Genomic DNA, 26,952 nt, shown 5'->3' with positions numbered 1-26,952 from the left:
TTCAGACCAGTTGCCTTTAATCCAATTAACTCACACACACGCACACATATAGATACAGATACCACTATTTTACAATAAATTTCAATAACACCTCTCTAATTTCAATTAGATCTTCTTGACAGTTGGCTTCATAATTATGCTTACTATTCAACAGTGCAAATAAATGCACAAAAATTCAAAGATTGACAGACAATTGTGTAAATTTCAAATGCTACATACGGTTAATTTAGGTTCACCATGACAAGCATATTAATGTAGTCTTATATTGAATAGTAATTTATTTAACATGCTACAATGAGCTTGTCATTGACAGCTGGCTTGTATTTCACTGTTTGCTGGAGAATTCATACGCGCATGCCTACATTGTCATCGAGGCAAACACACTATGGGCATGTAGGAGTCATCAATTCTGGAAAATTGGAATTAAGTACAGCATCCTTTTTCCCCATTAGTCAGCTATATGGTAATGGCAAAGTTAATATTACACCACACATGCGCTGACAAACATTTCAACATGAAAAATAGCGATCCTTGTTATTGGTGTTTGAGATATGCTTGAGGTTATATATCTGGTGGCTTGTTACAGTTCAGTTCATTTTATTCCTGTATTATTTATGGTAGAAAGCTATTAGGCTAGCCAACTGAAATTCCTTTCAGCTAACAGCATAGGTGTGTACACATTAAGCGATGGAATAGGGAATGTGACCTTTGGAAATAAAACAGAAACAAAACATGTCAGTTGCCACTTAAGTACTGTTAACAGGAAAATTAAACTTGAAATCAAACTTTATTAGCTAGTTGGGGCTTTCAAAACATTTTACAGTACGCAGGAACATTCTTACACTGTTAGACCTTTCCTCTATGTGATCAATGATGCTCTGTCAATAAAACAGATTCTTTCTTTCTTGCCACTTAAGGTGCTGTTGACCCAATAAATTTTAATAAATTGCATTGAAGCACTCTTAAAGCACCGAGGATTTTCATATGTAAGGTATTGACACTGTGTTGAAGAATTCTCACTTGTGCTTAAGATTGCTCCCTACTAGATAATCTGTGTGACATGCAAACTCCTGAGTGCCATGGTGTCTCTGTCAGACTTCCCTGCTAGCCTTTGAAGAAGCTCTTTAGTTAATTTGGCAACTTATTGTTTTCTACATAAAAGGGCAATGTATTTATTCAGAAGTGCTCAAATGAGGAAAAAATTGCATTACAAACATGGTAGGCCTGGATTTTGCAGTCAGTGGTGAAATAACAGTGATGTCACTGCTGACCTCAAAGAAAACTACACACAAAGTTCTAGTGAACTCTTTGGAGTGGATTTCATCTCTTCAGCTGTTAATTTCAGGGAATCCCTGGTATTCAGCAATAGTGAATTTCTCAGAGACAACAAACCAGGAAGTAATAAGCATTCACTTTTTATAATGCTATGGGCAGTGAAATAAAGATTGGGACATGCACATGGGATTAAGTTAACTGATATTTCAGCTTTTAACTTATTTTAAAAGAAAAAAAAATCCAAGGCATTTTTATCATGGAATAGAGAAATTTGACATTGCACAAATATAAGTCTGGTTTTCAGGGCTGGAGAGGTTGTTCAGTAATTATGACTTAGGAAGTCATTAAAAACCCAGTTACACCTGATTCAACAAGACTTAACATTTTCAAAGATTTTACAGCGAGAACAGAGTGTGAAAAGAGAAAGTTTAATTCAGTGATTTCTAATTGATTGCCATCTGCAAGGACTTCAACATCACACCCTGTGGAGCTGCGGGAAATCACTGACAGAAACTTCTGGGTTTTCACCTATAACTGCATGTGAAGCCACCAGAAGTTGTCATAAGCTTAATCAAGCAACAGTGGTAATGGTAACAGTTTCGCTGTCATTACAGCTGTAAAGTCAGGGCCATTGTGTTATGAAAACATGTGAAAAAGTAGAAGTAGAGACCAGCTTGTTAATCGAGCCTCTTTATCCTGAGATGGTGTAACTTTTGTATAATCTCACCTAATTCCTCCTACTGCCTCTTCCATGGATGCAATCATGCAATCTCCTTGGACAGGTAAAAGAGAGAATTTTAAAAATTTACATAAATTTTGAAGAAAACACAAGAAAATCCCTCCCTAGATGTTGAAAATGATCCAGAGCATGGGTTTAGTGTCATGTCACTGAATGACACTCCCCATGTTATATTTAGATACGTCAGTGACCACACCATCATAATTAAAATGGCATGCATTTGTTCTGGCTATTCTTCTGCACCAGTAAAAGGACAGAGCTGTTCTAAAGGAAGAAAATTGATAAACGTGAGGAAGAAAGAGAAATACGAAAAAGGGCAGAGAGTGAAAGTGCATTAACTCAAGTAGTTAAAATGATTGGGAAATCTGGCTAGATGTATGGACAACATACCATGAACCTACAGACAATTCAATTGTGAAAATTCTTGCTATAAGAAAGGATTTTAAAAATGTATTCATTCATAGGATGAATGATGGTAAAGTCAGCATTTACTGCCATCCCTAATTCCCCCTGAGAAGGTTGTGGTCAACCTGTCTTCTTGAACTGCTGCAGTCTGTGATAACTGCATCCCCTAGTGCTATGTAGGGAGTTCCAGGATTTTGGTCCAGTGATGAAGAAATGGAAATATATTTCCAAGTCAGGATGGTGGGTGACTTGGTGGCGATGATATTCTCATGTGCCTTACTCCCTTGTCTTCCTAGATGTTAAAGTCACAGGTTTGGGAAGTGCTGTTGACGAAGACTTTGGTTGCTGCGATGCATCTTGTGTCTTTATGCTGTCTTTCTCAAACTCAGGAAGTGCCAAAGTGCTTTACAGCTAAAGAAGTACTTTTGAAGTGTTACAATGTGATAATGTAGGAAATACAGCGGTCACTTTGTATGTACCAAGATTCCACAAGCAGCAATAATGTGATAATGACCAGATCATTTTTTAAGTGATATTGGTTGAGGGTTAAATATTAACCAGGACATTGGGAGAATTCCCCTGCTCTTCTTCAAAATAGTGCCATGGGAGTTTTACGTCTACCTGAGAAGACTGACAGAAACTTCTGGGTTTCCACCTATCACTGTTCCTTAGTTAACCTTTCATATGAAAGAAGGCACCTCTGACAATGTAGCGCTTCTTTAGTACTGTGCTGGAATGTTGCGCTAGATTTTTGTGCTCAAGTCTCTGGAGTGGTACTTGAACTCATAATCTCCTTACTCAGAGATTTGACTGCGACCAATTGAACCACAGCTGACATTAACACAGTTTTTAAGTAGAGAATGTAATTTGGGCTGTGTCAGTTGGAGCAACACAGTGCCCTAGCACTGCCCCCTTCTTCCCCCTACATCCCACCTCCCAAATTAAGAACTGATGGTCCAATTTACTGAGGTAAATTGGAAGCCAACCTTGGGAGACCTATCTCCTGACCAGAAACAAGAACCTGCTCAGATAATAGTTTCCCCTCTGGACTAACTACCCAGAGGTAAGCAGGCACCTCTATCCTACTCATGGTTCTGTTCTGATCCTGTGGCTTGCACCTGATTGGCATCTTGGTTATAGGCGCAGAAAAGAACTGACTCTTTGACCTTGGTGTAATGTTACAATCAGCATCTGGAACAGGGAACATGGCAATTAACATTTGCCTTACTGGTAGGCAGCCAGAAATGATGCTGTTTCTTGGTAAAGTAATTCATATTGGAAGTGATCTTCCTTTTAGTTTTTTGTCCTCATTCCAAAGCACTTATTTTTAAAATAAACAGAAGCATTTTAAAATTAAAATAAAGTAATACAGTGTAGGTGGAAGATTAGTTAAAATTTGAAGGCAATGTCAAGATTTAGTTTAGTTAATATTACAGGGTATATGTAAAACAGATCTCTTTGAACCAGCTTTCAACCCTAGTTTTAAACAAGAAATAGGTGAAAAGCAATAACTTGGTTGCTTGGTGGATAAAGATACCTGTTTGTCATTATTGTAGTCATAAATTTGGCCACTATCTTCTGTTAGCTAAATTTGAATTAATATTCATCTGTGAGCATATTGACACCTGGACTTTGTCAACTATGTTGGGACTATGGATGCCTTGTAGAATCTTGTCGACTGTTGTACTCTGGCTCACAGCGCACCCCTAGACGTCATGGTTCCTCTAGAAAACTTCCCCTAGAGACAACAATGGCATCACTTAGGAAAACATTCACATTCTCAAAAACACAGAGTAATTGATTAGAAAAATAAAAGCTTATAATGTTTTCCAGACCAGCTGTTTTTGTGAACAATTGTGCCTCTGTGTTATAACAGTACTAAATGTTAGCAGTATTCCTGAATGATGCCAACTTCGTTCACTCTATGATAGTGTTTATGTATTGTGTCACTTTTTGTTAATGAGCTTCGGTAATATATTTCTGTATGGTTGAAAACTACTATCCGACACCTTTACCCTTAATCTTTTACTATTGTAGCTATCAAAGGTTCACAGTGGTAGAGTACAGGTTCTCTCCCATTGTTCATGAAAAGTGAGTCCCAACTGCAATCTCAGGGAAAAAAAAGAAAGGAGGCCAGATACTGTCCCATAGGAAACGGAGGCAAAATCAGGAGGTAATTCTTTGCCAGCTTAATAACTTCATTGGAAATAAAATAGGAGCAATTTGACTTCCTGCATTGTCAGCCAGGGAATAATGTGTTGGGAAAAGATTTATTAAAGTTGAGCGAGAGAAGAATATCAAAGTAAAAATCAAGCATCAAAAATTCAAGTGCATGCAAGTTCCTAATAATGGCATGAATAGTTCTTTGGGATATGTGAATCTAACACTGTTCAACATGACTCACTATGTTCCATTTTTATTGTGCAGTAGTGCTCTTTGTGGAAAATAAGTGTGCAGCACTGTACATGGCTACAGTATAACAAATGAAGCCCGTCTCTTCTAAGTAATATGCAGAATAATGCACTTCCGGCCTTTTGATGCTTATAGTTTTTCTGTTGAGTTATGACTATATGGAAACTGTGCTTATCTGTTGGAAAATATGGAATTGGGTGTGATTGCTGGATATAATGAAATAATGTCATTCACAAGCTCCTTCTTTTAAACCCTGTGCTTGATTTTATTCTGAACGAACCTGGGACTGTCCAACATGGCATTGGTCACTGTTTCGACTCCATCATTGTAGATAACAATTAACAATACAGCTAAAGGCCCTACTGGATAAAAAATATTTGTTTTCGATTCCAAGGTTCCTTCCTGAAGTTTCGTTGAAACTCGAAACACAAGTTTTTATTTTTCAAGTTGGGCTAAAATGACCATTGCATTGTTTTATCTTTGAATGGTCAAACAGTTTTAAGTACTGAGTAATGAAACCTAACCCTCATGTTTTATTAATAGATATTGCTAAATATATAAATGCTAAAGAGAACGTTTGTGAAATTTTTGATGAGAAACACATTTAAACCTATTTAACACCTATTATTTAAAACAGGTGTATTGCGTTCAGTTTTCTGCCTCCAGACCAAAAAGCGTGGACTTAGTTGAGCATACATACTGGAATCTTAGCATAAGCTGTGCAAAGGGGCATATACAAAGTGTGATGTGGAGTATTGTATCAAAATTTCTTTAGCTTTGCAGTGTACTTATCAGTGTAAGTCAGTGAAGCTATTAAAAACAAAACTCAAATGAGAACTAAGGTGTAAAAGGTATAGGTGGTGCCAACATTAAAGCATTTCCGTAGTGCCTTTCATGACTTCAGGTTGTTCTCAAATCCTTTAAAAGCAATGAAGTACTTTTTGAAATGTAGTCACTGTATAATGTAGGGAACATGGAAAGTAATTTGTGCACAGCAAACTCCCACAAATAATCACATGCACTCAAGTTCCTAAAAATGACATGAATAGTTTTGTTCTGTGGAAATATGTGAATTAACTATCACATAATCTGTTTGAGTGGTATCAGTTCAGGAATAAATATTGGCTATGTTTGAAGAATAAATATTGGTCATAACTACCCTACTATCTTTGGAATAGTGCCATGGGACCTTTTACTTCCACCTGGGAGGGTGCATGGGGCCTTGCTTTAACATCTCATTAAAAATACGGCAGCTTTGACAGTGCAACACTCCTTTGGTACTGAATTTTGTGTTCAAGTGGAAGTGGGATTTAAATCCAATATCTTCTGACTCAGAGGTATGGATGCCAGCAATGGAAGGTATGTGTTTTAGAAAGTAATAAGTTTCAGTGGATGCATTCTGGTACATGGAAGATCAAATTGTATAATAGATTAATTATTGAAGTATGAAATTAAACATGCAAATGAGTCAAGGAATGTTGAAATCTGCTTAAATTTTTCATTACTGATTCAGAATTCAACTTTGACTTATTGGAAAATCCCGAACCCTATTAATTGTTCAAAAAATGATAAATTGTGCTTGAGGTTTAACTTTGTTCTAGAGAAACAGAAATGATAGATATTTTAAAAATCACATTTAATTGTAACAATCTCAAAAATTTACATTTCTGATATTGCATCATCCAGTAAATGGATAGATAGTGGCATGACCTGATAATTTCATCATAAACTTTCAAGGGCACAGAATATATTCTGGGAGAGGAGCTTCAATGCCCATCACCATGAGTGGCTCAGCCATACCAGCACTGAATGAGTTGCCAGAGTCCTGAAAGACATAGCTGTCACACTGGGCCTATGGCAGTTGGTGAGAGAACCAACAAGAGGAGAAAAACCCATTTGACCTTGCCCTCACCAATCTATCTGTCACAGATGCAACTCTCCATGACAGTGTTGGTAGAAGTGGCACCTCATAGTTCTTGTGGAGACAAAGTCCTACCTTCACACTGAAGACATCCTCTATCATGTTGTGTGGCCCTACAACAATGATAAATGGGGCAGAATCATAGAATAGATCTATCAGCTCAAAACTGTACCCATGAGGGGCTGTGGACCATATTGTATTTGACCGGAATAGGTAACCTCATTGCCTGGCACATCCCTCACATTGCTATTACCATCAAGCCAGGGGATCAGCCCTCGTTCAATAGGAAGTTCAGGAGGGCATGCCTCGAGCAACACCAGACAGACCTGAATTGTGATGACAGCCTGGCACGGCAATATGTTTCCAAGTCAGGCTGGTGAATAGCTTGGAGGAGAACTTAAAGATTGCGGTGTTCCCATGCATCTGCTGCCCTTGCCCCTCTAGATGGTAGTGGTTGTGGGTTTGGAAGGTGCTGTCTAAGGAGTCTTGGTGAGTTTCACCCTGGTCCCAGGCCCAACTATCTTAACTGCTTTATCAATGACTTCTCCTCCATCATAAGATCAGAAGTGGGGATGTTCTTTAATGATTGCCGAGTGGTCAGTACCCGTCGCAACTCCTCAGATACTGAAGCAGCCTATGCCCGCATGCAGCAAGACCTGGGCAACATTCAGGCTTGGGCAGATAAATTACAAGTAACATTCAAACCCACCAAGAGAGGATCCAACCATCTCCCCATGACATTCAGTGGTATTACTGGCATTTAATCCCCCACCATCAGTATCCTGGGGAATTACCATGGATCAGAAACTCAGCTGGAACAGGCATAAAAATACTGTGGCTATAAGAACAGCTAAGAGGCTGGGATTCTGAGGTAAGTAACTCACCTCCTAACTTCCCAAAGCCTGTCCACCATCTGCAAGGCACAAGTCAGGATTGTGATGGAATACTCTCCACTTGTCTGGATGAATGAAATTCCAATAGCACTCAAAAAGCTTGATGCCATTCAGGACAAAACTACTTGATTGGCACTCACTCCATCACTGGTTCAGTGTGGCAACAGTGTGAACTACCTTTAAGATGCATGGCAACAACTTGCCAAGGCTCCTTCAACAGCACCATCCAAACATTGCCTTTACCACACAGAAAGATGAGGGCAACAGACACACAGGAACATCACCACCTGCAAGTTCCCCTCCAAATCACATCAATACTAATTTGGACCGATATCTAACTTGCAGCGATATAACTGCCATTAGGTCAAAATCCTGGAACCCCCTCGCTAACAGCACTTTTGGTGTACCTGCACAAGATGGACTGCAGTGGTTCAAGAAGGCAGTTCACCACCACCTTAACGCAATTTATGATAGGCAAGAAATGCTGGCTATGCCAGCGACACACTCATCCCATGAAAAAGTAAGAAAAATGAGCAAACATCCCATAGCTTGTAATGCGCATCTTCAAAAGTGATAATGTTACAGGGGGAGATGGTGGCATATTGATAACATCACTGTACTCATAATATAGATGCCCAGGCAAATCCTCAGGGGGCACGGGTTCAGATCCCACCACAACAGCTAGTGGAATTTAAGATCTATTTTAAAAACAGTTTGCAATTGAAAGCTAGTCTCTGTAATGGTGAAACTATCGTCAATTGTCATAAAACCTATCTGGTTCACTAATGTCATTTAGGGAAGAAAATTTGCCATCTTTACCTGGTATGGCTTACATGTGACCCCAGACCCCAGCAATGCTGTTGAAATGAAATGGCCTAGTAAGTCATTCAGCTCAAGGGCAGTTCGGGATAGGCACCAGATGCTGGCTTTGCCAGCGATGTGAATGTCCCATGAAAGAATAAATAAAATAAATGAAAACTTTTACTGTCATCTTTTTAACTTACCCTTTAATGTAGGCATTTGCTTCTGCAGGGCCAGAGCAATACATAGTATAGTAACCAAGAAGTTAGAAAGTAAAATATTGCATATGCTGGAACTCTGAAATTAAAACAGAAAATACTGGAAAAACTCAGCACGTCTGGCAACATCTGTGGAGATGCAGAGTTAACATTTCAGGTCCGTGACCTTTCGTCAGAACTGAGGAATGCTAGCAATGTAATCAGCTTTCTGCAAGGTGAAAAGGGAAGAGGGAGGCAGAAAGACAAAAGTGAAGGGGGCCTGTGTGATGGGGCATGGGTCAGAACAGATTAAATGACAAAAGGTTTCATGCTAAAAATCCAAAGGGAGCAGTAATGGGATGGGTAAAGAAACAAACAATGAGTGTTTTTTAAAAATTCATCCACAGGATGTTGGCTTCGCTGGCTGGGCCAGCATTTATTACCCATCCCTAGTTGCCCTTGAGAAGGTGGTGGTGAGCTGCCTTCTTGAACTGCTGAAATCCATGTGGTGTTGATACACCCTCAGTGCCATTAGGAAGGGAGTTCCAGGATTTTGACCCAGTGACAGTGAAGGAACGGCGATATATTTCCAAGTCAAGATGGTGAGTGACTTGGAGGGGAACTTCCAGGTTGTGGTGTTCCCATCTATCTGCTGCCCTTGTCCTTCTAGATGGGAGTAGTCGTGGGTTTGGAAGGTGCTGTCGAAGGAACCTTGGTGAATTCCTGCAGTGCATCTTGTAGATGGTACACACTGCTGCTACTGTGCATCGGTGGTGGAGGGACTGAATGTTTGTGGATGTGGTGACAATCAAACGGGCTGCTTTGTCCTGGATGGTGTCAAGCTTCTTGGGTGTTGTTGGAGCTGCACCCATCTAGGCAAGTGGGGAGCGTTCCATCACACTCCTGACTTGTGCCTTGTAGATGGTGGACAGGCTTTGGGGAGTCAGGAGGTGAGTTACTCATTGCACGATTCCTAGCCTCTGGGCTTGCTCTTGTAGCCACAATATTTATATGGCTAGTCCAGTTCGGTTCCTGGTCAATGGTAACCCCCAGGATGTTGATTGTGGGGGATTCAGTGATGTTAATGTCATTGAACATCCAGGGGCGAAGGCTACATTCTCTCTTGTTGGAGATGGTCATTGCCTGGCACTTGTGTGACATGAATGTTACTTGCCACTTGTCAGCCCAAGCCTGGATATTGTCTAGGCCTTGCAGCATTTGGACATAGACTGTTTCAGTATCTGAGGAGTCAAGAATGGTGCTGAACATTGTGCAATCATCAGTGAACATCTCCATTTCTGACCTTATGTTGGAAGGAAAATCATTGATGAAGCAGCTGAAGATGCTGGGGCTGAGGACACTACCCTGAGGAACTCCTGCAGTAATGTCCTGGAGCTGAGATGATTGACCTCCAACAACTACAACCATCTTTCTTTGTGCTAGGTATGACTCCAACCAGCAGAGTGTTTTCCCCTGATTCCCATTGACTCCAGTTTTGCTAGGGCTCCTTGATGCCACATTCTGTCAAATGCTGCCTTGGTGTCAAGGCAATCACTCTCACTAGTGAGTAGCAAGATAGCAACCTCAAAAACATGGATTAAGAAAGAATCAAGAGAAAACTGAACCAGCAAAAAAGAGAAACAAAATGGTACAAGGTTATAATCTAAAATTGTTGAACTCAATGTTGAGTTCAGAACGTTGTAGAGTGCCAAGTTAAAAAATGAGGGGCCTTTCCTCAAGCTTGCACTGAGCTTCATTGGAACACTATAGTAGGCCAAGGACAGAAAGATAGATGTACCCAAGAACTTAGCTAACCTGCACTTGTGCTTTGATAGATTGCAGTTTATTTAGGCTCCTAACGACATGGTATCATATTAGCGATGTGGATTTTGAATTTAAATCAAGATAAGGAGATGACGAATATATTAAAGTGTTTAAGGAATAGCTTAGGAAAGACTTCATAAATAAATGAAAATTGTCAAAATTATCAGACTCGAGCACAAAAGAGAAAGTCAAATCAGAATATGTGGGGAAATGTTGAATAACTATTTGATGGTTGTCCTGTCTTGAGTATTAAAGCATTAAAGGGGATCCTTTGAAGAAGAACAATCTTGATCGTTCAATTTGTAAATTTGTATGATTGAGTAGTGCACATGGAACATGGCCTGGGATTGACCTCCAGTTATTTGTGCTATGAGACAAAACAGTGGTGAACGTGCAAGACTGGGAGTTATCATTTCTTGAAATAGGAAAAGGGAAAGACAGAGGTAGATTCTTGTTTGGCAAGGGAATCAAAGGTTATCAGGGGTAGATGGGAATGTGGAGTTCGAAACACAAACTGATCAGCCATGATCTTAATGACTGGTGGAGCAGGCTTGAGGGGCCGAGTGGCCTACTTCTGCTCCTATTTCTGAGTTTCATATCTATGGCTCCCATTCTTGATCACTATCTAATAACCTCTGCTGGAAAGTATGTACAGGTGATTGTTGGGTAGGGACAAAGTAGAGCTTGGCTGTTTCCCATTTAACTTTAAGACCATAAGACGTAGGAGCAGAAGTAGGCCATTCGGCTCATCGAGTCTCTTTCGCCATTCAGTGAGATCATGGTTGATCTGATAATCCTCAACTCCACTCTCCTGCCTTTTCCCCATAACCCTTGATTCCCTTACTGATTAAAATCTGTCTATCTCAGCCTTGAATATACTTAATGACCCAGTCTCTACAGCCCTCTGCAGTAAAAAATTCCACAGATTCAATACCCTCTCAGAGAAGAAATTCCTCCTCATCTCTGTTTTAAATGGGCGACCCCTTACTCTGAGATTATGCCCTCTGGTCCTAGACTCTCCCACAAGGGGAAACACTCTCCCAGCATCTACCTTGTCAGGCCCCTAAGAATCTTATATGGTTCAATAAGGCCACTACTCATTCTTTTAAACTCCAATGAGTACAGCCCAACCTACTCAACCTCTCCTCAGAAGAAAATCCCTCCATGCTCAGGATCAATCTAGTGAACCCTCTCTGGACTTTATACTATTCGGTACGTTTATTAGAGATAAGTACCCAAAATTTAATGTGAAACAAAGATTTCTGTGCTGCCTGGACCAGGGGAAGAATTGTGCATGTATTAGAGATTTTTCTTAGATAAAAGCAGAATACTATGGATGCTGGAAATCTGAACCAAAAACAGAAAATGCTGGAAAACTCAGCAGGTCTGACACCATCTGTGGAAAGAGAAACAGAGTTGATGTTTCGAGTCTGTATGATTCTTCTTCAGAGACCATAAGACATAGGAGCAGAAGTAGGCCATTCAGCCCATCAAGTCTCCTTTGCCAGTCAATGAGATCATGGTTGATCTGATAATCCTCAACTCCACTTTCCTGCCTTTTCCCCATAACCCTTGATTCCCTTACTGATTAAAAATCTATCACTCTCTGCCTTGAATATACTTACAGACGCAGCTTAGACCACCCTCTGTGGTAAAGATTAACTACCCTCTGAGAGAAGAAATTCCTCCTCATCTCTGATTTAAATGGGTGAGCCCTTGCTCTGAGATTATGCCCTCTGGTCCTAGACTCTGCCACAAGGGGAAGCAACCTCTCAGCATCTACCCTGTCAAGCCCCCACTAAGAATCTTATATGTTTCAATAATGTCACCACTCATTCTTATAAAATGCAATAAGTACAGGCCCAATCTACTCAACCTCTCCTCATAAGAAAATCCCTCCATCCCCGGGATCAACCTGGATAACCTTCTCTGGACTACTCCAATGCCAGTATATCTTTCCTTAGATAAGGGGACCAAAACTGTTCATAGTATTCTAGGTGTGGTCCAACTAGTGCCTTGTATAGTTTTAGCAAGACTTCCCTATTTTTATACCCCATTCCCTTTGAAACATTCCACTTGCCTTACCTATTACCTGCTGAACTTGTATGCTAGCTTTTTGGGATTCATGCACAAGGACCCCCAAATCTCTATGTGTTGCAGCTTTCTTCAGTCTTTCTCCATTTAAATAATATTCAGCTCCTCTATTCTTCCTGCCAAAGTGCATAACCTCACACTTTCCCCCATAACATTCCATCTGCCACATTTTTGCCCACTCATTTAACCTGTCTATATCCTTCTGTAGACTATTTGTGTCACCCTCACCACTTGCCTTCCCACCTATTTTTGTGTCATCCGCAAACTTGGCTATAGTACATTAATTCCACTCTTCCAAGTCAATAATATATATTGTAAATAATTATGGCACTCCGCTAGTTACAGTTTGCCATCCTGAAAATGCCCCCGATATCCCAACTCTTTGTCTTCTATTAGTTAGCCGGTCCTCTATCCATGCTATTGTACTACCCCAACACCATGGGCTCTTAGCTTAAGTACCCTTATGTCTGGTACCTTATTGAACGTCTTCTGGAAATCCAAATATATTACATCCACTGGTTCCCCTTTATCTATCCTGCTTGTTATCTCCTTAAAGAATTCTAATAAATTTGTAAGGCTTGATTTCCCCCTCGTGAAGCCATGCTGACTCTGTTTGATTAGATTATATATTTCTAAATGCTCTGCTATTGCATCCTTTATAATGGATTCCAGCATTTTCCCAATGACAGATGTTAAGCTAACTGGCCAATAGTTAACTGTTTTTTGTCTCCCTCCCATTTTGAATAAGGGTGTTACATTGACAGTTTTCCAATCTGTTGGGACTTTTCCAGAAACTAAGGGTTCTTGGGGGATTACTACCAGTGCCTCCACCATCTCTATAGATAAAAGCAAAATATCACGGATGCTGGAAATCTGAAACAAAAACAGGAAATGCTGGAAAAACTCAGCAGGTCTAACAGCGTTTGTGGAGAAAAGAAACAGAGTTAACGTTTTGAGTCCAAATGACTCTGAAGAAGAGTCATATGGACTCGAAATGTTAACTCTGTATTTTTTCTCCACAGATGCTGTTAGACCATCCAATATATCTGTAGCTACTTCCTTTAATATCCTAGAATGCAACTCGTCAGGTCCAGGGGACTTATTGCCCTTTAGCCCCATTAGTTTCCCTAGTACTTTTTCTCTAGTGATAGTTATTGTATTTATTTCCTCCCCTCTTTTGCCCCTTAATTATTTAGTATTGGAATGCTATTAGTTTCTTCTACTGTGAAGAGTGGAGCAAAGTTTTTTTTAGTTCCTCTGCCATTTCCTGGTTCCCCATTGTTATTTCCCCAACGTCATTCTCTACGAGGCCTATATTCACTTTGGTTTCTCTCTTCCTTTTCATATTTTTAAAGAAGCCCTTTCTGTCCATTTTCTTGTCTGGGTTTGAAGATTGGAAAGCATTTGTGTAAAACTTGCATTTAGGATATTGAAAGATGGAGTAGATTGATAATAATATAGATTGGACATGACCTGGGAAGTAAATGTTTTTCCCCTTCCATGCTTTCTCATAATTTTTCTTATATTCTCCTTGCAAATTGGATTGCTATTTTAACAAGAAAACCCGAAGTTTAACAAGATTTTCTAAAGTGTGAAAATATATTAATTTCAGTAATATGCCTTGATTTCAGTACACTTCTCTAATTTGGCTTAATATTCATCCTTGAAAATATATTTGAAAAGCAATTTTGCTAATCTTATTAGAGAAAATATGCATCTTTTGAAAGCGAGAAACATCTTTCTGTGCTGAAATAGTTTTTAAAAATTGGAAAAAAAGACATTAAATGTGTACAGTAAGTAGTTGAATAATTTACTGCAGCACAAGCAATATTATCAGAAAAGGAACTAACCATTTTGTCCCAGGAATTGATGAGCCTTGGTACTTGAATTGTGACATTAACTATAAATACTGTGAGCCTCTCTGTTTTATCCAATGGCATTTTGTCCTTCATTTACTCCTGGATCAGTGTTAAATTAGTGCTTCCTTTATATAGCTTGAGTGCAGTTTGAGTGTCAAAAGCTTACTTCCTCCACTTAAATGTTCTGCTATTATTAACAGAGAACTATCTTTGATTACAATATTATATCTTAGCGTGTTCCGTGTTGCTGATATCAACAATTTGTATTGCCTTAAATATAGGTTGCCGTTATATTAACTTCTCTTTCCCCATTGCTCTCGTTGCTGTGTTCCAGTTTCCTTTATATTCTACACATATGTATGTCATAGAGCACACTAGCTTGCGGACCCAGACGTCTTCTTCAACAGTAACTCCCCAGACAATGCTCAGAAAACTCTTTTAAACCAATTGTAATTTTTTGTGCTGAGACTTGCAACCTTAACCTGATCCCCAGTCCTAAATAACAACTTTTGCTTTGTGCTTTCCAGTGCTGGTTTCCTATGCATGTCCTCCACCATTGGTGACAAACCTTCAGCTATCTCAACACTACTCTGGAACTTTATCTCTAAATCACCCTGAATTGTTACCATTATCTTACTTTTGGAATCCTTTAGCTTTGGCCACAAATTTGTTCATCTCTCCCAAATTTTGCTCTTCTGCTGTTCAACTAAAGCACCATTTAAGTACAAGTTATTTTAGTTCTCTTTTAATCTTATATTTATTTTATAAGATGATATGTATAAGTACAATAGCTGATACAAATGTGGTAAAATTGGGGATGACAGGAAACTACCGCTATTATATTATAAAAGCAAAAAACTGCGGATGCTGGAAATCCAAAACAAAAATAAAAATACCTGAAAAAACTCAGGCCTGACAGCACCTGTGCAGAGGAATACAGTTAACGTTTCGAGTCCGTATGACTCTTCAACAGAACCAAGGAAAAATAGAAGAGAGGTGAAATCTAAGTTGGTTTAAGGTGGGGTGGGACAAGTAGAGCTGGATAGAGGGTCAGTGATAGGTGGAGATTGCCAAAAAAAAGTCATAGACAAAAGGACAAAGAGGTGTTGAAGGTGGTGATATTAGCTAAGAAATGTGCTAATAGGTGACATTAAGGGTAGAAAGCAGGACGAGCTTGGTACAGATAGCCCTGCTGGGGGTGGGGGGAAACCCCACCCCACCCCCACTAGGGCTATCTGTACCAAGCTCGTCCTGCTTTCTACCCTTAATGTCACCTATTAGCACATTTCTTAGCTAATATCACCACCTTCAATACCTCTTTGTCCTTTTGTCTATTACTTTTTTTGGCAATCTCCACCTATCACTGATCCTCTATCCAGCTCTACTTGCCCCCCCCCCCCCACCTTAAATCAGCTTATATTTCACCTCTCTTTTATTTTTCCTTAGTTCTGTTGAACAGTCATACGGACTCAAAATGTTAACTGTATTCCTCTCCGCAGATGCTGTCAGACCTGCTGAGTTTTTCCAGGTATTTTTATTTTTGTTTCTGTCTTGTACCGCTATTCTTTGTTTTATTTCAGTTTAAATAGACTTATATATTTTCAAATTTATCAAAGTGTACTTCTGATGATCATGCAAGGAATAATCTTTGATAATACTTAGATATTGGTTAGAAGTTTAAAGTGTTTGCATTCAATTACAATACCTTTGTAATACATTAACTACTATCATTCAAATTTATGTTCCAGTTAAAGAACGTGTATTGCCTGATATGCAATGCTCTTCCCTCCTGGCAACACTGTCTATAATGCTAATCCTTGCATTCTTTTACTTCAAATGTTTCTTTAAGGATCCCCTTTACACTGAGTTTCTTTATGTTGAGGCCTTGCTAATCTTATCACATGAATATTGCAGGACATTCAATGACTCACCTGATTTTCACATGCAGCTGAACGTCGGATGGCATTGCGAGTCCTCAAGGTCAGCCCAGACATGTATATTTGCAAGCCGGTCAAAGGGAGTGAAATAGTCACCCTTAACAAGCACGACTGTATTGACAAAATGCACACAATTCTTAATGACTCATCCAAATATGTTTCCATTGGACCTATTGCCAAGCATGACCACACAGCCGTGCTCAAAAGCAATTCAAAAATGTTTGATAGACTTATGTAAAAGTAACGGGTTGCCTCATGGTATATATGATAGGATTCTTCCTCATGGTTCACTATACCCCCCACAAAAGTTATGTCCCATTACATCCTATCTTAGTTATGACTGGTTCTGCAGAACATGAATTGGCCAAATAGTTCAGTGAGTTACTACAACGAGTTCTTAGTGAGTACTCCACACAAATGGTAAAGGATTCCCTCACTTCTGCAATGTCTGTACTCGACCCGCATATCGACAGCAGTGCTATGTCTGTGTGCTCATTTGATATTGCAAGCCTATTCAGAGAAGTGTTAAAAATACACGTTTACTATATTTGAATCTGCAACTGCATGTAGGAATTTCCTTATATGCTTTAATGTGATCCATCCCATGCTCAAGTTCACCTTTCAAATGGTGCGGTCTAACGAGCTCCCTTTCTTCGACGTGCTGGTTGATATATCTGCTAATGAGTTATCTACTGTTGTCTACTGCAAACCTACCTTCTCTGGTCAGTATAGATGCTGGGATTCCTACAGCTCCAAATGCTACAAGATTGGCCTTCTCTACAATCTCATAAATTGGGCCAGAGCCATTTGCCCACTGCACAAGCTTGACACCAAAATAGGGTGCATCAGAGCTATCCTCCGGGAAAATGACTAACCCGATCAGATTGTTCCTCACTGTATCGTGCATACTCACGAATGAGCCTACAGCTGCCATTTTTGGACCTGAAAAATATCCAGTTTACCTCAAATTACCCTGAAAGTGTAGGCATCTCAAAAAGCTGAGCAACAGGTGAAGCTAGCCATATCACGCTGTTATGCAGTGGCAACATGAGTAGCGTTTGCCACTAGCAGGATGCTGCCATAAAGCCAAAAAGACGTCCTGCCTATCATACAAATGAGTAATGTGCTATATGAATTGCAATATGTTATGATGCAAGGTATGTAACCATATGCCGCAGTGACTGGTGGATTGTATCAAACAGTGCATTCGTTCGGCTGTTCGCAATAGGCAGAGTGCTGACCGCACAGAACCAACCCATGCTTGCAAAACTCAGAACATAAAGTCTAATGTTAGTTGTGATTCCGTGATTGGACAGCATTTGTTGAGCAATCCAGAGTGTGCTAAGAATTACAATAACAACCAATTTAAGATTATCAGTCAGGCTTGCAATGTAGCTTATTTACACTTGCTAGAAACAACATTTGTTCTTATGCAGGGACCTGTCCTCTGCAGACAAAAGGAATATGTCATGGCATTGCACCTTTTTTGAATAAAAAAAAGCATGGGGGACAATAGCTCCCTGGTGCATTCGGTATGACAACTTCTTAACTGATCAGAGCTGAGCTGCCAGCCAATCAGCACCCCTTTTCTCATGCAGTAGAAATGATTGTTCCATTTGAAATTTGGCATTCTTGCATCTGTCCTGATGAGTGGGCTCTGACGGCATGTCTCTTTTCTGAAGCAATTTAGAAGCTTTTCTAAACCCTGACGTTTTGGATTTTTTTTAATTCACTCTCTGGACATGGGTGTTTCTAGCATGGTGGTATTTGTTGCTCATCATGGTATTCCTCGAGGAGGTGATTGGGATGGGCCTTCCTGCACTATTGCATCATTAACTTCATACTCTTCTTTCGTGAAAACAGATGTGAAGTAATTTGTTTAATTTTCCTTTTACTTGTACATTTAAAAAAAATATTGTGTTATGTTACCCACTAATTTTTTCACATATTCTCTCCTTGCCTTTTTCAAATTCCCCCTCTTTCTGCACAGTGTTGGGTTTGCTACCATATTAAGTACCTGAAATTTGTCATATGCCCCCTTTTTCTGTTTAATTTTAACCTCTGTTCCCTTTGTCACCCAGGGAGCTCTGATTTTGGATGCCCTGTCTTTTCTCCTGATGTGAATATGCTTAGTTTGTTTCTGAACCATCTTCACCTTGAAGACCTGCTGTTGCTCATTTATTGTTTCCTTGATCAATCTTTGTTTCTAGTCCACATGTAGACCCCTTCTCCAATTATTCAAGTTGTGTCTTTTCCTGTTAGACGTTTTCACCTTTGATTTTCCTGTATCCTTTCCTTAACTATTTTAAAACTGCTTGTATTATAACCACTATTAAACAAATGTTCTCGCACACCATTTGTTGTACCCAGAACTAGATCAGCAATACTACTTTCCTCATCTGGTTAGAAGGGTACTGATTAAGAAAGTTCTGCTGTACAAATTTTAAGGATTCTTAATCCCCCTTGCCCTTTACAATGTTTTTTCCTAAGTCTGTATTAGGATAATCGAAGTGCCCTACTATTACTGTTCTAATCTTTTTACATTCCTCTGAAATTTGTTCCTCTATCTCCTTCTCGTGTTTTAGAGGTCGATCATAGATACCCAGCAATGCAACATCTCCTTTTCTGTTCCTTAACTCGAACCAAATAGATTCAATCTTTGAAACCTCGGTTATTTTGACCCTCAGTAGAACTGCAACAACATCCTGGAACAGTACAGCCACACCCTTCTCCTTTGTTTTTTTTCCTGACTTATCCCATCTTAATACATTGTAACCTTGCATGCTTAGCTACTATTGCAGCACACTTTTAAGGCCGGTCTCTGTGATAACCATAACATCATAACTCAGTGTGGCAACTTCTGCCTGCAGCTCATCAAAATATCATTTAAATTCAAGAACTTTATTTCTTTTAATAAAAAAAAACACATCTGGTGAAAAGAACTGTAGAAAATTCAATTTCAATATTACAGAAGAAGTATAGGCACAAAAACAGTACTCTTGTTATGATGTGGCAGGTGATGTGTGCCAGGTGGACCAAACCTGGCCAAGTTATCACACTAAACATCCTACCATCCCTTTGAAAACCAAACAACTCCTTCACTTATCTAAAAATGCAAATTTCTTTGCCTCTTATATGCTAATATCTCATCCATGATCACTCATTAGCATTTCAAGTACCCTTCTATACCAAACTCCTTTGGATAATTTCAAGCTTGCAGCCTAGCTGACTCCAACTCAATTAAATCACACATGACTATCCGTGACTCTGAAGTGTATTGGAACAAGGGAATCACTGTTGCCTGGTAAACCATAACCTTAGTCTTGGGTTTGAAATCCTGGTCCTCAAATATTGATTTCCTCCGTTGTCCAAAGGCTGACTGGCACATTGGAGGCGATAATAAATTTTGTTGGCCGAGTCTGCCTTTGTCGAGAGGGAGCTCGCAACATATGAAAAATGGCCCACATTTTTCAGGATCTCACTGTTGATCTTAATAGATGGGGAGAGGCATTGTACTGTGGGGACTGGTTGGAAGAACACCTTAGTTTTTTGGGTGTTTACTAAGTAACATTCATGCCATATAAGTATCTAGCAATGACCATTCTCATTTTTTTTATCCTGTCCCCTGTGCTCCTTACAATGAACATTCTCCCAAATGTTGGTGCTGCAGGTTCCGATTAGCTTTCTTGATAGAGAACATATTCGATGTGGCTATAACATAATGCCAAATAAAGTGGAAATTTCAGGAAGATTTTTGAGAAAAATTTTTAATAGTGCTATTCACAAATTTGCTGTTGTTACCACAATCATAACTGGAAAGAATTTTTCTCTTTACAATACTTCATCACTGCCCCTCACACCGCCCCCTGACACCCGCCCCCCCCCCCCCCCCCCAACCTCCCCATTGCTGTTTTTCTCTAGGCCATTCCTTTCTTCTCCACATTGCTCCCACTTCATTCTTTCCATTCCATATTGCTTCTGCTTTTTTAGCTAGATCAGGCTGCGACTATTTTATTTTGAAGGCTGCTCTTTTCTGACTTGGAGAATTGCGATATTCTAGACCACCAGGCAACTTTTGCATTTTCCGACTAACAGAAATTCCAGCCAAAGAGTCAGATAGATAAGACTCCCTCTCACCCACACAGATGTTTCCATGTTTCCAGCCCTACCACATTTTTATATATATGTGAGGAGTGAGATTTAATGAACCAAACAATCTAAGGCCTTGTTAAATGACGACTTTGCTGCTGCTATTTTGGAAGCCATCGGTTTTTCCAATTAATACTCCCTTTTCAAGATGTTTATGTTTTTGAAGTAAAGGTCCTTGAATCAAAATGTAAACATCTGATGCAATGAACTGCAGAAAGCTTTTGCTTCAACATTACAATAAGATCCTGAGGAGCTTTTATTCTTACCAAGTTTAAAATCCTATTCTCCACTTCATTTGCTCCTTAAATTTTCATACTGACTGCTAGGAAATAACCTGTTAGTGTAATGAAAAGTATTAATGCATTACTAGTATTCAATACTTGCTGTATGTAATACATATGTATGTATTTTTCAAAAGGTATCTGGTGATGTGTGCACTTTATGTAGAAAATACCATTGGGATTCCTGGTGATACAATCCATAGTTACTAGTTATGATGCTACATTTTTCCTACAAATTTTAATGAAAAAAGTTTGCCTGTTGAGTTCTTTAAAATCATTATCTATCTTGATCGACAAGCTATCTATGTATGTATGTTTGTAAATATGTATATAAAATTGTCTATGTATATATTACATGTATGTAAGTTTTGCCATGTTAATATGAAATATATAATTTTTCATGTTTCATTCGAACCCTAAACATTTAAACTTGGGAGACAAAAATGGTGCACTAAAGTTGTGCAATTTGGGTTCAGGTTCTCCTTTGTTATATGTAGATTTTATTCTTTCCTCATAACAGTAGTTTTGATTTATTGTTTTATAATATGAAAACTGCCAGTGAACTAAAATAACTTCTGCATATAGAAAAAAATGAATGAGCTTGCATTTATATAGCAACTTTCATGTCTTCAGGATGACCTAAAGTGCTTTACAGGCAATGAATTACTTTGAGGTGTAAGCACTCTTGTAATGTAGACAAATTTAAGATTCTGTAAATTACTTGAACCTTTATTCGAGTTCTTGACAAGAAAAAATAGTTGGCAGGCAGTAGTTTTTGATGTAACAAATTCAGCGGATTTATTAAGTAATAAAGCAATACCTAACAACCAGGTGATAGCTTAAGAGTCACACACAGTCTTTAATCTCCTGACACAGGCTGATGCTTGTTCTGGTCTGGTCTAACTTCGTTCTTCTGTTTCTTTCCTTCTCCCTTTTGTCGTCTTCCTTCTATGAACCTGTACACCTGTGTATTGGACCCTTTCAGAGAGCCTTTTTTTTTATCTCTCCCCAGTTCTGGTATTCATATTTAGTAAAAACAATTGACTCACATAATTCATCATGTAATCAATATGATTGATACTCCATTTGCAGTGACATCAATAGAGCATCGATACTCAATAGCTACATCCTGGAGTATAATTAACAGTCAGCATGCAGACTGCTTAATAGGCTTGCATTGTTCTTTACAGTTTGGATCTTTAGTAATACGATCAGAGGTATGCAGACAGAATAACCATTTAACTATCTTCCTGCCTCTTACTGTTAAGATTATACATTCTGCAGACAGTCAATCTGTTTTCATTTCCATTCAGTCTTACTGAGTTGTTCTAATATTTCACTATAAATTTCTATCCAGATTTATACAATATGCTATCACTAATGACTAATCTAATCAATGCAAAGAGTTATTCACTTACCAGCAGTTCACCCTTTGCTTGCCAAAAGCAACCCAGATTCTTCAGGCAGCCGGACCCGGAGTCATAAATAATGGGTGATAGCCAATTGAATGGCTGCTGCCCGGGCCTGTCATCCTAATAAGGATGTTGGCCCGCCTTGCAAAGCTGCTAGCCCAATTAGAAAGCTGACAACTCAGCAGCACCTCTGGGAGAGGTGGCCAATGCTGGGCTGTACCTGGAGGAAGAGGACACAGTGATGGACATGCAGCCTCACAAGCAGGTAAGTGGGATCTGGCGGTGTCAGGACCACTCAGGCAGGCCTCAACAATGGAGAGTCAGTGCTAATACTGTGGGGTGGTCATTGCTGTTAGGGGGCAGGGGCCCTTCATGGGCCAAAAGATTGCCCATAAAAGAGCCCCCCCCCCACCCACCAGAGACCCTGGCATTCTCTCCATGAAGCAGAGGCCCCATTCCCGCCACAGTTAAAATGCTAATGAAGGTGGGAAGAAGCCCTTCAATTGGCCACTTAATTGGGCTCCGGGTGGGCAAGCTGTCTGCTACCTTTCGTGCCATTGGCAAAATGGCATGGTGGTGGGAAGACAGGGGCACATCCTGCTAACTCCAGAAGGAAAAAACTGTAAATCGTCTGAACGGGTTTTGTATACCTTTAAAATGGAACACCAGTAAAAACTGGGAAATAAGAATACTGGTCTGAACTGCTCTTTCCTTCTGGGACGCCTTCCCATGCCATTTTGCCAACCTTCCTACCTCTGAGCTAGTCCCCAAAGGCCCCATGAAATTCTGTGGGAGTGCTACCACTGAACTGTGCGAGATGCCTGAAATATCATAGAAAGGAAATGCGCGCTGAAGTTTTGTGCCTGATCTCCCAGTTAGTCAGAGGTTGTGCAGTTGTTGGTGTGGGAATCTGGGCATGAGAGGGATGCTGCGATATGGAAGGAGAGAGGGAGGCACAATTCTCATGAATTTGGAAAGAAATATATAACATTTATGCATATTTTACTGATTCCTGCTTGACAGATTGTTAATGTTTCCTATGTCAAATACAGTTGTTACCAACTTTTTAGAAAAAAGATTGTTTTGAAATTTATAGCATGAACAGAATAAACACAGGAGACCTAGCCGCCTTGATTTCCTGCAAACCAGTTTCTTACTTCCTTTATAATAACAAAAAACCTTGGGAAGAGAGATATGATTTAAATAGAGTTTTAACGACGGAGATGAAGTTGGAGATGCAGATTGGTTGAAAGCTCAGAGCATGGGGTCTGGATGGCTGAAGGCAGAGTTGCTAGTGGTGGGAGAAGAGAAGGAATGGTGGGGGTGCAGAAGAGACAGAGGGCAGAGTTGCAGGAACAGAGAAATGTAGGTTACAGAGACAAGGAGGGTCAAGACCATCAAAAGATTTAAACACGAGAGTAAGAAGCTTATACATAAGCAAAATGCGGTGGATGCTGGAAATCTGAACCTGAAAATACAGGAAACAGTCAGCAGGTCAAGCAACATCTGTGGAGAGAGAAAAAGGTGATGTTTCAAGCCAATGACCTTTCAGTAAAACCAGGGCAGAATTTTATGGCCCTGGTCATGGCGGATGTGGGGCCATAAAATGCAGCGAGCCATTCAGAAGCCCACTGACTTCTCCTGCCAGCATAAAATTCTGCCTCAGAAGAAGTTGGAGATTTTAAATTGAGGAAGTGTTTTAAGTTGGTTACACAGTACCCAATATAATTCAGCAAAGGCAGGAGTGACGATTGGGCAGCACATGGTACAGGATATGATAAAAGTAGCTCAAGTTTTCTTGAGTAATTTGAGAGAATCAACTTGCTAAGTCATAACGAGATGTACTTTCAGTATTAAATAGCAGCCATTGTTTGTCACAGTGGCACTTCAACAGCACCATTTACACGAGTAACAGGTATTGCAGAATAACTCAGAACTACACCTCACATAACCAAATTTGATTCATATTTATGCACCTCATCATATATACATATAAAATAAAACATCTATAAAACACATGTAAATCTCCTGGATGGTTTAATTTTTGGTGAATATTTATATGTCCACAGTAATTATGATTGGTGAAACTAATTGACAGGCTGCAGTAAATGGAAGATGGGATGACTTTTACTCTGAAGCATCAACAATGGTAATGCAACTGCAGGAAATTTATCAAGAAATAATTTGCAGTTTTTTGTGAAATTTGTGACTAGTACAAGATATATAAACATTATAAGTGCTTTTTCAGAACTTGGGGAAAGCTTCTGACAGCAGGTCTGACAGCATCTGTGGAGGGAAAAACAGAGCCAACGTTTCCAGTCCAGTATGACTCTTCTTCAGACCTCTTCAGGCTCTGTTTTTCCCTCCACAGAAGCTGTCAGATCTCCTTTAGGCATATTTGGAATGTGCTCCAGATTGACTGCACGTATCAATGATCAAGTCAGAGGTCATTTTTGTATAGTTCAACAGCGCATTATCTGAGAGTCTCAATTAAGTGTGAGAGCTCCATGTGCGACTCAATAGCTCAAGTCAAATTGAACTAATTTGATCATTTTCCTTTTTCTGCAGCATTCAGTATTATAGTTAACTCTTTGTGGACTGTCTAGGTGTTGGGGCATTTAATATTTTTTGTTGAATGAAATATTGACAAGTTACCTGCTGTAAGAAGTTTTAGTAAAATATTTAAAAGCTACTGCAGAACATATTCTTCAGAAGCACAATGACCGTAATTTTCTAGCCCCCAGAGGCGGGGCCGGCAAACCACTGAAATTTCCATTCACATTGGCGGGACCGGAAGATCCCGCCGTGTGAGAGGCTGGAAAATTCGCCCTGTCTGTATATTTTGTTTTCATTCGAATTGAAAATGTGACCACCTTACAGATGTTATATCATATTTTCTGAAACTGATAAATTCTGTGCATGGAGAAGTAATGGTGTAAAAATTGCTGGAAAGAAACTTGAGTTCATAATTCTTGCCATTATTAGTGTGCAAATAAACCAGCAGTTTGTGACTAGCAATAGGTATGAGTTGTGATTTGCCCACAAATTACTGACCGATTTATGCTGCCCTTTCGTTAGCCTTGCGAAACAGGAACTCTGTCAATATCCCTATGAGAGACAGGAAATTGTTGGTTTTGCACCATAAACAGGAATGTAATTTTACGTCACAAACATTCTGGACTAAAAATTGATGCTGTAAAGATGCTGTTAATAACATACGTGATTTATAGTTTGAATGTGAAACTCATCCCATAAAGAAATCAGCTGAAACCATGGTATCTCTTTTCCACAGGAAATAAATTCCTAGTTCCCAGAGGTTTATTAAATAAACTTTTAAACATTTTATATTACTTTCTCTTTCTGCCACTTCTCTCTCTCTCTCTAAATCCGGTCTTCTTTCCCTTCCTTTATTTCTAATTTGACTCTAATTTGCTTTATTTCCATCTTCATTGTTTACTCTGTTTCTTTCTCCTTAAATGTTTTTGGTTAAGGAGATAAACTATTGAGCACAATATTCATGAGGTACCAGCTGCAATGTGGCCCTTGCTGCATCATCATTAACTTGTGCTTCCGGCATTTGTGGTCTGAAGGGTGAGGTAAGAAGTCCAATTCACACTGCACATTGGGAAATATGCTGCCCCAGTAATTTCTGGGCCAATTTTGAGATTTAGAAAATCAGTGTTTTAAGCTTCCATTTTGGATTTGTAATTGACCGTTTGCACTGTCTTTCTGTACAGTTTAAGCTTGGCTCTGTTGAATTACGTCAAGTCTTGGACTCAACAGAGGTCAATAAAGAACTCATCAGCTATGTGTTACGTTGCAACGCAGAACTGCGAGACAAAAATGAGCATCTGCAGCAAGAGAATAAGAGATTACTGTGTGAACGTAATTACACCTTGAAAGAGTAAGTTATAGACTAAAGGTCTCTGAAATTAATGCTTATATATGATTTATTTTTTTCAAGCCAAGAGTAACATTTTGGACAACTTTTCTGAGTTTTTTCAATTATGATTTTGGAAAATAAAGTGAACCTTGGTGAAACTACTGATCCTAACACTTTTTAGGTTGCACTGATTGATTCTGGAGCTGGAATGACACTTCAGTTTTCAAACTGCACAAAGTCTACAATAACTTTAGCAATAAAAACAGAAAATGTTGGAAACGCTCGGTTGGGTAAGCAGCGTCTGTTTCTTTCTCTCTATTGATGCTGCTTTAACTGCTTAGTATTTCCAGCCATTTCTGGTTTCATTTCAGATTTCCATCATCTGTGATATTTTGCTTTTATAATAACTTTAGCAATGTGATAAAATTACACATTTTCTGTTTTAAATAGAATTCTTCAGTCTAAAAATGTTTTTTTTTCGAATAATACTCCTTTGCTCAGTTATAGTCCTCTTTAAGTTGCACCAGGGTCGTGCTGTCACTGTATTAGCAATGACGTTTTAAAAATTCATTCATGGGATGTGGGCTTCGCTGACTGGGCCAGCATTTATTGCCCATCCCTAGTTGCCCTTGAGAAGGTGGTGCTGAGCTGCCTTCTTGAACCGCTGCAGCCCATGTGGTGCAAGTATATCCACAGTGCTGTTAGGGAGGGAGTTCCAGGATTTTGACCCAGTGACAGTGAAGGAACAGCAATTTACTTTCAAGTTCAGCTTGGAAGGGAACTTCCAGGTGGCAGTTTTCCCATCTATCTGCTGCCCTTGTCCTTTTAGATGGTAGTGGTTGTGGGTTTGGAAGGTGCTCTCAAAGGAAC

General features: G+C 39.5%; 1 protein-coding gene across 3 annotated transcripts in view; it reads left to right on the top strand.

Moving 5' to 3' along the window:
* The window catches only part of xrcc4 (X-ray repair complementing defective repair in Chinese hamster cells 4), a 683,670-nt gene that overhangs the window by 323,674 nt on the left and 333,044 nt on the right, over positions 1-26,952 (top strand). For all 3 annotated transcript variants that reach the window (XM_041186930.1, XM_041186929.1, XM_041186931.1), the window contains exon 4: positions 25,937-26,103. In XM_041186930.1, coding sequence (XP_041042864.1) covers positions 25,937-26,103 — 167 coding nt within the window. The remainder of the gene's footprint in view (positions 1-25,936; positions 26,104-26,952) is intronic.

Source organism: Carcharodon carcharias, chromosome 4 (assembly GCF_017639515.1).
Source record: "Carcharodon carcharias isolate sCarCar2 chromosome 4, sCarCar2.pri, whole genome shotgun sequence".
NCBI classification, from domain to species: Eukaryota; Metazoa; Chordata; class Chondrichthyes; order Lamniformes; family Lamnidae; genus Carcharodon; species Carcharodon carcharias.
This window is presented reverse-complemented; position numbering and strand designations above follow the sequence as displayed.